We start from the raw sequence: 11,451 nt of genomic DNA on the forward strand, positions 1-11,451 counted from the left end.
CCCTATGTTTCCTATGCCCCCCCCTCCCATATTCTAAATATTTTCATGACTTTATTTTCTTCAAAAAATTAATTATTCTTCTAAATATTCACACAAACCCAAAGGAGCTAATGTGTTGCTTTACTTTTTTACGCAAAAACAACGTTGAAATTTGTATTCCATAACTAAAAAACTTTTCTTCTTTTTTGTTGAAAAAGAAAGTACTATTTCTACAATATGAAAATAAAGTACTCATTTTGTTGAAATGAAAGAAATACTTTTTCTACATCATGAAAAAAAAATACTCATTTTGTTGAAATGAAAGAAAATACTTATTTACATCATGAAAACAATACTCTTTTTGTTGAAATAAAAGAAAATACTTTTTACTATAATATTTTATTGAAATGAAAGAAAATACTTTTTGTTTTATAATTTTATTGAAATAAAAGAAAATATATTTTCTACATCATGAAATGAATGTACTTTTTTTGTTAAAATAAAAAAAATTACTCAATTTATAACATGAAAAGAAAGCCCCCATCATCATATTTGGACTAACAATAAGGGTGGAATGGAAAAGTTCGCTCTCTGCTCTCTAGGCGCATGTTAGCTAAACATATGCCATCGTCCATGGCGAGAGGGAAAGGAAGAGGGCGTGGCCGGCCCAGAACACTACCAATTTCTATGTTTGGAAGCTCTGTTGGAGCTCGTATACCAGCTGATGTCAACAAGGACCAAGTACTTTCCACACCGAGTCAACACAAGAGACTTTGAATTCAGCAGAAATTGGGATTTCGCCGAAGGAAATTGGATCATCGTCCAGTACTACTGGAGCTATGAAGAAACTGATTTGAGTTCCCCTGCTCCAATTGCACATGCAAATAGCCCACATATCCCTGTTCAGCAGAGGAGGCAAATCGACAACCTAGTCCTCCCAATGTAACTGTGCCGCTGAAACCAGCCACTATGGATAAAGTTGCAACGAACACGCAGCCGGAAATGCCTTGGACTAACCTGTTCCAGAAGAACAGATCTGCAGCAAACGGTATGCCCTTGACCTATATCCCTCCCAAATTGTGAATGGGCAACCTGTAGTTCAATTAGACAGAGATGAGGTTGAACAGAAAACTGAGAAATGGAAGTGCACCCTAATTGTTTATATAATTGGGGAGATGCCGGGATATAATGCTATGAAACATCGCCTTAAATTGGGAAAGTACTGCTGAACCTGAGTTATTCTTGCACGATGAAGGTTACTATGTCACCAAGTTCCAAATGTTGGCAGACAAAAATGATATATTCTATGCAGACCCATATACCATAAACAATAAACCTATTATTTCGAAGCCATGGACTGCAAATTTTGATTTCAGTGTGGAATTCCCAACTGAAATTCCCCTGTGGGTAAAGTTTCCTAAGTTGCTGATGAGCTGTTGGGGGAAAGTATCCTTAAGTAGGATAGCTAGTGCTGTGGGAAAACCTATTTTTGCTGATGAATGTACTACTAAACAGAGCCGGATTTCATATGCTAGGATGTTAATTGAGGTGAATGTTACTAAGGCAATACCTACTGAGATAGCAGTCATGTATCCAAGTGGAAAGGTTTTCCAACAGAGTGTCACCTATGATTGAAAGCCCGAGTTTTGTGATACATGTCTTGTTGTTGGGCATAAATGCAATCCTCAAGCTAGGCATGGAAATCAGCAAAAAAGAGCAAGGGAGACAAAAAAGGTCACCCAGGAGTGGAGATACAGGGGACCAATTAATAAAAATGAGGAGACTAATCAACTATGTCTACCCAAGGAGTGCAACAACAAACCCAGGCAAAAGATACTATCAGTACTGATGGTTTGCAGCAGCAACAGAATGAGATGATACAACACAGTGCTAGGCCAACTCAACAATCAAAGGGCAAAGCAGCAGAGCAACATCCTGAGTTCAATCTAAGTAATTTTCCAGTGTTATCCCCCATTCAAACTAAGAATGGCTTTGAGGCATTGACTGAGGGGACATGTGGGATCACAACCCTACCTGTGGACGGGGGGGGGGGGGGTGTTCTATTATCCAAGTATGACCTAGTTATTTTGGAATTGTGAGAGGGATGAATAAGAGGTACAATCAAAAAGAGATTCGACAATACTTACAAATAAAGCATATAAAGCTTGCTGGATTAATAGAGACAAGAGATAAAGAAAACAATGTCAACATGGTTTTAAATAATATCCATCCTGGTTGGGGAATAATAACAAACCACTAACATACTACCAATGGGAGATTATGGGTGATCTGGGATACTACTTGGTATACAATTACTCTGATAGTGATGGGGGCACAATACATCCATTGTCAAATCAAAGGAAGAACAAACAATGTCGACTGCATGATGACTGTAGTTTATGGCTTCAATACTATTGAACAAAGAAAGGCCCTATGGGATGGTCTAAATGGGATAGCACAGGGAATTAATTCACCATGGCTAGTATGTGGGGATTTTAATGCATTATAGTATTCCGATGATAGGTTAATGGGAACTCCTGTTAGTTATGCTGAAATACAAGGCTTATCTGAGCGTGTGCATGATCTTCTATTGAATGAATTGAATTGGAGAGGAGAGTATTACACCTGGACTAATAAGCAACATGGGGATGATAGAATCTGCAGTAGGTTAGATAGAGCCTTTGGTAACTATGAGTGGATGATGCAATGGGAACAAGTAACCACTTAATATGATGTACCTGGCATCTTTGATCATGCTCCTATTATACTGAATCTTCACTCGAATCAATGGAAAAGGTCAAAGCCCTTTTAGAATTTTTAACATATGGACAGAGCATGGAGGTTTCCTTGAATCTGTAAAGAAAGTCTGGTCTCAATCACTGGCTAATTCAAAAATGAAAGACATTTGGCTCAAATTGAAGGCACTGAAACCAATTTTGAGGAAGTTAAATCATGAGGAATTCAAAGGCATCACTCAGAAGATTGAGAAAGCTAGGAATGACTTAGTGAAAATCCAACAGCAAATCTCACAATAGTATATGGATCAGCTGTTGGACATGGAGAAGAGTACTATGCAACAACTAGAAAGATGGTCTATGATTGAAGAAAGTGTCCTCAAGCAAAAATCCAGGGCTACATGGATCAAGTTAGGCGACTCAAATACAAAGTACTTTTCAGCAGTAGTGAAGGAAAGGAATCATAGAAAGCATATAGTGGAACTTACCTCCTTGACATGTATCAAGTTAACTGAGCCAGATGACATCAAGGAGGAGATTATACAATTTTATAAAGGTCTGATGGGGTTGTCTGCACCAAGCTTACCGGCAGGTAATAAACTTACAATGCAGAGAGGACCAATGCTAACACAAGCACAAAAAGTTGAACTATGTGCACCAGTCTCTGAGCTAGAAATATATGAGGGACTGACCTCTATTGGAGATGATAAAGCCCCAGGTATTGATGGTTTTAATGCACATTTCTTTAAGAAAACATGGCATATCATTAAGGAGGAAGTGATAGCAGCTGTTAAAGCGTTCTTTAGCACTAGGAAGATGTTCAGAGCTTGTAATTGTACCTCAATCACATTAGTTCCCAAAAATGCAAATCCTACTACAATCAAAGAGAATAGGCCAATTGCTTGTTGTATAGTGCTATACAAGCTGATATTTAAGATCCTAGCCTCAAGAATGCAAAAAGTTATAGCCACTATCATCTGTGATGCTCAGGCATGATTTATCCCGGGAAGGAAAATTGCAGACAACATTATATTAGCACATGAGTTGGTCAAGTCCTACACCAGAAAGCACATATCACGCAGATGTTTGATCAAAATTGATCTACAAAAAGCCTACGACTCAGTTGAATGGGACTACATGGAAAGGGTCATTGTGGAATTGGGGTTCCTGAAAATACACTGCATGGATCATGGAATGTGTAAAGACGGTCAATTATACTATCCTAATAAATGGAAATACATCAGAGCCTTTTAATGCTGCTAAGGGCCTTAGACAAGGGGACCCAATATCCCCCTTTCTATTTTCCATAGCAATGGAGTATCTTAGCAGATATCTATCTGGATTAAAGGAAGTAAAAGAGTTTACATTTCATACTACGTGTGCAAGATTAGGGGTAACACACCTATATTTTGCAGATGACCTTTTACTATTTTCTCGGGGGGATCTATCTTCTGTCACTGCTCTACATAATTGCTTCCTGGAATTCTCCAAAGCATGAGGACTACAAGCAAATATGGGGAAAAGCTCAATATACTTTGGAGGGATATCAAATCTGGATAAACTACCTATTTTGTAGCAGCTGGGGCTTGGACAAGGGGAATTGCCGTTCAAATACTTTGGCATTCCACTTTCGACAAAGAAAATGTCACTAATTCAGTGGCAACCACTAATTGAGAAGATCATTGCCAGGATTGCATCGTGGACATCAAAGAAACTCTCCTATGCTGGGAGAATACAATTGGTGCAAACAGTCCTATTCGTACTGTCGAAGCTATATCTGGTCGAGAACAAGTGTTATCACCAAAAAAAGCTCTAGTTTCCTGGGAAAGAATGTGTACTCCAAAGTCAACGGGAGGACTAAATTTGATCAACTTGCACATTTGGAACAAGGCTGTTGTAGCAATGACCTATTGGATCTTGCTAATAAGCAAGATAAATTATGGGTCACATGGATCCACTCCTATTACGTCAAAGTGCTCATAAGCAACAACTGACTGAGATGTTAGTGCCAAATCAAGCATGTTGGATAGTATGACAAATCATTGATGCTAGGAGAATACTAGAGCAAGTTCATTGTAATCCTACTCCTAGAAGAAGCTTAATAAGGAGCATATATCTTCAACTGCTGCACCAATATCCAAGAGTTCCTTGGAAAAGTCTAGTCTTCCAGAATGCTGCTAGACCAAAGGCAAGATTCACTATGTGGCTCCAACTGTAGAGAAGACTGCTAACCTGTGATAGGCTTGTTAAATGGGGATTAACTATGACATTGAGTTGTGTTTTCTGTCAAAGCGCTAATGAAACCTGTGAGCATCTACTTGTTCAATGTGTGTTTGCGAGGAATCTATGGAACAAGCTGATGCAGTGGTTACAGAGAGGTCCAGTACTACCTATGCACTGGGAACAATTTGTGGAATGGGCAATCAAGAATTCAAAGGGAAGAACTCAAGCAGCTTAAGCATATAAGATGGTGTATGCCGAGTGTATCCATGCCATTTGGATGGAGAGAAACCAACGAATATTTGAGAAGCAGAGTACCAATTGGGAGAACATCGCGAAGCAGATTGCTTATGTCTGCAATGTCCGAGCTACTCCAGGAATTAGAGCTATGCTACAACACTGTGTTTTCTAAGAAAATTTTAGAATGTAGTAAACTATGTTATTGATTGGTGGTGTTTCGTCTTTGTTTAGATAGCTAGTTGTATTTAAGCTAAGCTATGAGTTTGTAACTTTTCTACTGGTGATTAATGAAAGATTTAGTTACGAAAAAAAAGTCCTATTAATAATGTTTCTATTTAGGGTGGGGGTGGATAGGTGGGGTTGTGGGGGTGGGTTGGTGGGGATGGGGAATGGAGAATGGAGAATGGGGGAAGGTTGGAAAAGAGTTTTGGAAAATATTTTTCATTCTCTTGATAGGGAAAACATTGAGTTCATGAGAAAAATGTTTTCCAAAACATTTAAGCCAATGAGAAAATTGAAAAATATTTTCCGGAAAATATTTTCCTTCGTACCAAACACATCCTCATTGAAGAAGAATTTTCTTCGAAGCATGTAATCTGGTTCATGTACTACATTAAAAACAACCAAATATGTGCATAAATGGGAGTTCAAAGGAAGCATCTAGGATAAATATATCTAGCCAGATTGACTAGTTTAGCAGTGACCTGATTTTCGAAACGACATGATCCACACCAGTTGGACCTTGAAAATTTTTCGGTTATCAGAAGGAAAAAAAAAGGCATCCCGACGCACAAAGCATCCAAGAAAACAATAATTGTATATGCCAGTGCACCAAAGTGAAAATAGAGTTGAGACTTTTAGAACATGTAGCAGTCTTAACTCAGTCTATAAAATTACTGCAAAAAATGCTATACATAGGCACAACATGGTGATATTAGCAGCAGCGTTGCTAATTTTGGCTAAATACTTATTATGATGCCAGCTTAGAGAATTAGGCTATCTTAACTAGCATCAGCAGTAACAGAAAATATGAAATGGAGATAAAAAGACATACATGACAAACCTAAAACCAGAATATCTCATTTTGTAGTGTAGAACCACCCTGTAAAATCATGGTTTAATGTCCAGTACTAAATTAAATCAACAATCAATTATCAACTATACCACAAACTGGAACAAGTAAATCAAGTCATTTGGAAAAAATAAATCGGATGTCTTACCCTACTGATTCAAAGTTGCCGGGGCAGTGCTTGATATGAGTTTTCTCCTGCCCCAGACAACTTTGAGCTTTCATTGAATGATTACATAGTGCGGTTTACCCAAAGTAAAGGCTCTCAGCTCCGCTCTGTGTAATCCTGGGCTTCTTACTGGAGTTTGAACTCATTGAGCATCTCCAACTCTGATTATATCCCTACGGAGCTATGAAATAATCTGGATAACCAACATTTCTTCATTCTGATTAGCAACGCAAAGAAGCCATAGCAAGGGAGATGGAGAATACCAACAGCAAAATACCTGCAATTTCACATTTTTGAGCAAGCATGAATAGCACAATAAGCACATTGACTACTCTGCATATACTGATTTCTCATATGGGGTCGTACACATACCAAAGGGGAGCATATTGAGATGACAAGTCTAGAAAGGGATAAGGCCACCTGTTGCAACAAGAGTTTAACAGTTTCAGTAAACAACATAAGCCTAGATGAGTTAGATGTCCCATAATACTAATGGTCAATACCATGATCAATTGCAAATATACCTCATTGAGACAAAAATATGAAGGATCCACTGGAAAATGACAAATACACATGTCCAGAGCACAAAATATGTTACACGGAAGAAAGGGAACCGCTGGAAAGGAAGCAAGACAGAGTATTAACCACCGCTTATATATGCACAATACGTAAAGCTTAGATAGTAGGGAATTTCAAACTTACTAGACGATTTAGAAACACATCACCGAGAAGGCAAACGGCATTGACAGAATGCATACAAACAGCCAGCTGCAGTAACAGGTAGACTATCAGCTTATGGTACAAATGCAGAGAGAGGGGAGGGCGGGCCACATGTAAATCAGGTATAACCTATGTTCATCACACAATACTAACTAATCATGATGTCTACATGTAGGTGTGAATACGACCATTCTACTGGTTCATAAACGAATGAAACTACTATCTACTGGTCCCTGTTGTAAGAGAAGCCTTTCTGTGTCCCTAAGTTAAGATGGAGACTTTGATGATTGGCATGCAGGTATGTAGTAGCTTGTCTTCTTTCAAATGGTGAGACGGAAGAACCACCAAAGAAATAATCTAGTGAAGTTTTCTTGTAAATGTGGATCATTGAAGTACGATGTTAACTTTTTCCCTTATTTTGAGAACTGAGCCAGAGTCAATAGTAAAAGCACGACACACATGCACACTGAGTGAATGCTCAAACATTCACTGCCCAAAAATTCCGGTCCTGGCACTAAGTGAATGCTCAAGCTTGATTCCATTAATACTTTTACAGATGAGCCTTGAATTGAAGCAATACATAAAAGACAAACACAATCAATCAAAACTTTATCGAACTAAAAGAAGATTAAGATAAGAAAGCAAAAGTTCTAATACTTACAAAGTGCAATCTGTAATTTTTGTCAGTGAGGAATGGGTAGATAACGAGCCAAAAAACACAATCTGTAAGAACAACAGCACCTGCAGTCATCTACAAATTATTTGGGGGAGGGGAAAGAATTAGCCAAGTACCCATAGAATGCAGCACGTATAAGTACTAAACCACTTTTATGAATGTGCCCAACTCGATATTACATCATTTCAGACATTTACTTAATTTAGGAGATATAATATCATAATGAAGGTATACGACAGATGATAAAAAGATGAACCTTCAGAAAATCTTACTTGTAGGATTGAATGGTGAAAGATCGCTAATTAGTGGCAATTACGCAGGATGAAAAGAAATAGATAATCCAACATATATGACAAATGTGAGAAATTATAGAAGACTCTATATACCACATGGGAGTAGATAGACTTTCTGCGACTCTGTCCCAACAGCAAAAGAAAGAAAAGATAAAGAAGTTTGCATGTCTGGTTGTTGTATAAGTAGCAACAAAAGGTAGGGTAAATGGATCTAGAGAGAACATGCCTGGAATATTATTTGAAAGGCAACGCTCCAAGGACCTGCAGCTTCTCTAACATGTGGTTCTCCATGGGAATTCAAGCCATTGGAAACAATAAGTACGTTTGCATTTTCAGGAATTGGAGCCGTGTAAGTGCCTCTCTCTGTATCAACACTATCACCACTCTCACCTTTACCTCCCTTGCGAGATTGGAAACAGCCATGAATGGAGAGCGAAGATCCTAGCTAGGAAATTTAGTTGAGAGCATTACCAAATTATATAAGAAATAAGGAACACTACAATGAAAAAGGAAGGTGTGGTGAATGACATAAATTCTCCGATCAGTTAAATAAGGGCGAAGTAATAAATAGTCTGCCTTGCAGGAGGAACACAACAATTTAACTTTTACTCTCTTATTGAAAACGAATAGGGGAACATCTAAAGATAATCAATATCATATCCAGATATGACTAATAAAGATGGTCATAGATTAATAACATACCCCAAAGTAGACTGTAACTAAGGTGAATGTCCACCTGTTCAGTACAAAAAAAGAACAATGAAAAGCAAAAGATAAGATCGATCATATTTCAATCAATAAAATAGCTTGTTAACATAACTTTGGTCAAAAGTGAATTTTATTTGACATTGTTATCTTTAGATTTTGAAGAGCTTCTTAGTTACTGTCTGAGCTGTTGAGGCTTCTAGTGAGGCTGTTTGTGTATTAAAGGGAAATAATTAACAGTATAGCATTTCAATACTACAAGGGGACATCACGATAAATTGAAGGTAAACCTTTTAAGTGTTGATCAGGAAATTGTTGCTAGTTTTTGAGGAATGAGTGGATCCATAAATTAATCAGGCTTTAAACATGACTTCATCAAAAATTACTCAGTCTCCACAACATCTACATTCAAAAAAGTGGTTGTCACCGAAAAAGGATGCAACCTATCTCCAACGGGTTCAACTGACATAGATATATATGTTAAAAAAACAAAACTACAATTTAAACAAATACTAATGTCTAAACCCATAATTTTAAAAAGTACATCGTGTTCAGTCTAAGAACCTTAAAAGTTGAACATATCAAGTTTAAATCATAGATATCCGCCTATCATACAGTAAAGGCATAACAGAGTAATGCCAAGATGAAATGTGGAGCAAAAGAATATGGAGAAAATCCTTACTGAGTATAGAAATAAAGTATGTGTACTCCATGAAGAACTACATCTGCAATGAGCAAAGACAGAAGCACGGCGAAAGCAATTAGTCTATAAGCAAGCAGCCAATTAGGATGGATTGCTTTGTAACATGTCTTCCAAACATCATCTTTGTATAAAATCCCTGCTTTCTTTTCCCCATTCTCTCTTTGCTGGCTTCTTTTCGACTTTGAAGAACATTCTTCATACTTCCATATTATGCGAATTGAAACCACCATAGCTACTAATATCCATATTGCACACAGTAAGAATCTCCAGTTCAACCAATAACTTGGAGTTGTTGTATCTGTTGTCATAGGTGGCCAAGTATGACTTGAAGACCCTGCTAAAAAGCTCATTGTAATTGTTGTTTACCAAGCAAGTCACACATAAGGTAATTAATTGGTCACGAAATAAAATGATAAGTAATCGACTATCATAGGTTAAACACTTAAACTACAGGATAAAAACAATCTTTACACCGTCAATGTTTATATCTTAAATCCGTTGATTATTAATTTATCTTTCTAATTATGTTTTGCACATCGGACTTTGAAACTGCAACTAGCAATTCACTAGAATTAGAAAAATTAAAGACTGAAACGTGATATTTCAAATTGTAGAAATCATATTATTCTTGAAATGTAACCTTCTGTTCCAATTTTCTGTTCAATAATAGGAAAGTACTTTTACAGTTTTACCTTCAAACTTAAAAAAGGAACTCTTTATGAAATTAGGTACTAGTAGACTTTTAGTAAAGTATTTTTTTACACTTTTTAGGATTTTTTTCAGTATTCACTGAAACATATTGAATATTTATGGCAAGAACATTATATATTACTCTAAGCCATTCACTCTACATAATATATTCTCCTAACTCAAGGAGTCTCGAATATATTCTTCATATTGGTTTTTAAAAATATTCAATTTTGATCACAAATTAGACATATTATTGGTGATTCAACACTATAATAAAAAAGGAAATCCAAAAGCATTTTTCAAGATTCGTAATAGCATAATATGAGACAGAATCCTCTTTAGAAATAAAGATGCTCTTCTCAAAAAGCACACTCCTTCTCGTTCTCACAAATTCCACACAAAAAGTAAAAGATACACAATTGACCAAGCATTAAGATGAACAAGAATTATGAACAGACAGTAAACTTACGCAGAAAAAATCCTTCAAGATTCAACAAGAAGCTGTCATTGGTTTACTTTCCTGAGCTGAAAATGTTTCTGTTTTAATGAAAGACATGAAACCAAATAGGGGAATGTGCGTGGTTTCAACTGGTTAGTTGAGGATTAAAGTGATGGGTCCAGTGAAAGTGTGACAAAAAAGATGAAGTATTTTAGGATAGAGAATGAAATTGATATGAGAAGAGCAGAACCACATAAAACTTCCACGTGGATGTCAATATGGACAATAAGAAACCAAATATTAAACAATTACTACTACCATTTATGAATGTAATTTCCGTTCCCTACGTCTAATCTTTCCTTACTTATAAGCTACTCAGTCAAATAATAGGAGTAGAAAAATAGAATGTGGGGATACTATTACAGTGCCAACGGAATAATGACTTCCTTCCTTCATAACTATTCCATTCTTATCTTGGTATTGCTGCTCCAACCAATTAAGTGTTATTATTAATCCTTAATATTTGCACTAATAGTTTTTAATAAGGATTATCTTAGAAAAATATTATACTCTCATCTACTAAACACAAAAAAAATATGTTGGATTATTTTAGAAAAATATTATACTCTCATCTACTAAACACAAAAAATATATGTTTTAAGAACAAATTGTTGATATTCGAATTTGAATTCTTGTCCGTATAACAAACAATACGTGCAGTAATTTGAATTGATGATTGCAGGTCTCTACTATTTGATGTGCGGTATCCTACTTTGATGCATGTGTATTGAGAGTCTTAAATTATTGTGTAGT

At 36.6% G+C, this 11,451-nt stretch overlaps 1 protein-coding gene across 4 annotated transcripts; it reads right to left on the reverse strand.

Annotated features, from left to right (window-relative positions):
• Positions 1-681: 681 nt before the first annotated feature.
• LOC107821592 (uncharacterized) lies at positions 682-10,821 on the reverse strand. Of its 4 annotated transcripts, XR_012701100.1 has the most exons (10): positions 10,669-10,821; positions 9,489-9,843; positions 8,804-8,837; positions 8,328-8,546; positions 7,794-7,883; positions 7,115-7,180; positions 6,937-7,028; positions 6,785-6,832; positions 6,395-6,689; positions 682-1,071 (listed from the first exon to the last, which is right to left on the reverse strand). XR_012701100.1 is itself a non-coding variant. In XM_016648030.2 (9 exons), exons 2-9 carry the CDS (start codon positions 9,815-9,817, stop codon positions 6,578-6,580), a joined length of 990 nt encoding a protein of 329 aa, XP_016503516.2. In that variant the 5' UTR covers positions 9,818-9,843; positions 10,669-10,821; the 3' UTR covers positions 6,226-6,577. The 4 variants fall into 4 exon arrangements, 2 of the variants coding, with proteins under 2 accessions (XP_016503516.2, XP_075090212.1); XM_016648030.2 differs by lacking the exon at positions 682-1,071 and having other exon boundaries at positions 6,226-6,689; XM_075234111.1 differs by lacking the exon at positions 682-1,071 and having other exon boundaries at positions 6,226-6,689; positions 9,489-9,846.
• Positions 10,822-11,451: the final 630 nt, after the last annotated feature.

This window comes from Nicotiana tabacum, chromosome 17, assembly GCF_000715075.1.
Source record: "Nicotiana tabacum cultivar K326 chromosome 17, ASM71507v2, whole genome shotgun sequence".
NCBI lineage: Eukaryota > Viridiplantae > Streptophyta > Magnoliopsida > Solanales > Solanaceae > Nicotiana > Nicotiana tabacum.

Excerpts from the sequence above, each read along its gene's own strand:
- LOC107821592 (XM_016648030.2), bottom strand. The coding sequence starts at position 9,817 with ATGACAACAGATACAACAACTCCAAGTTATTGGTTGAACTGGAGATTC. Across the intron at positions 7,181-7,793 it reads AAAATTACAGATTGCACTTT|CTGGCTGTTTGTATGCATTC; the intron begins GTAAGTATTAGA and ends CTGTTACTGCAG. Across the intron at positions 7,029-7,114 it reads ATGTGTTTCTAAATCGTCTA|CGGTTCCCTTTCTTCCGTGT; the intron begins GTAAGTTTGAAA and ends CTTCCTTTCCAG.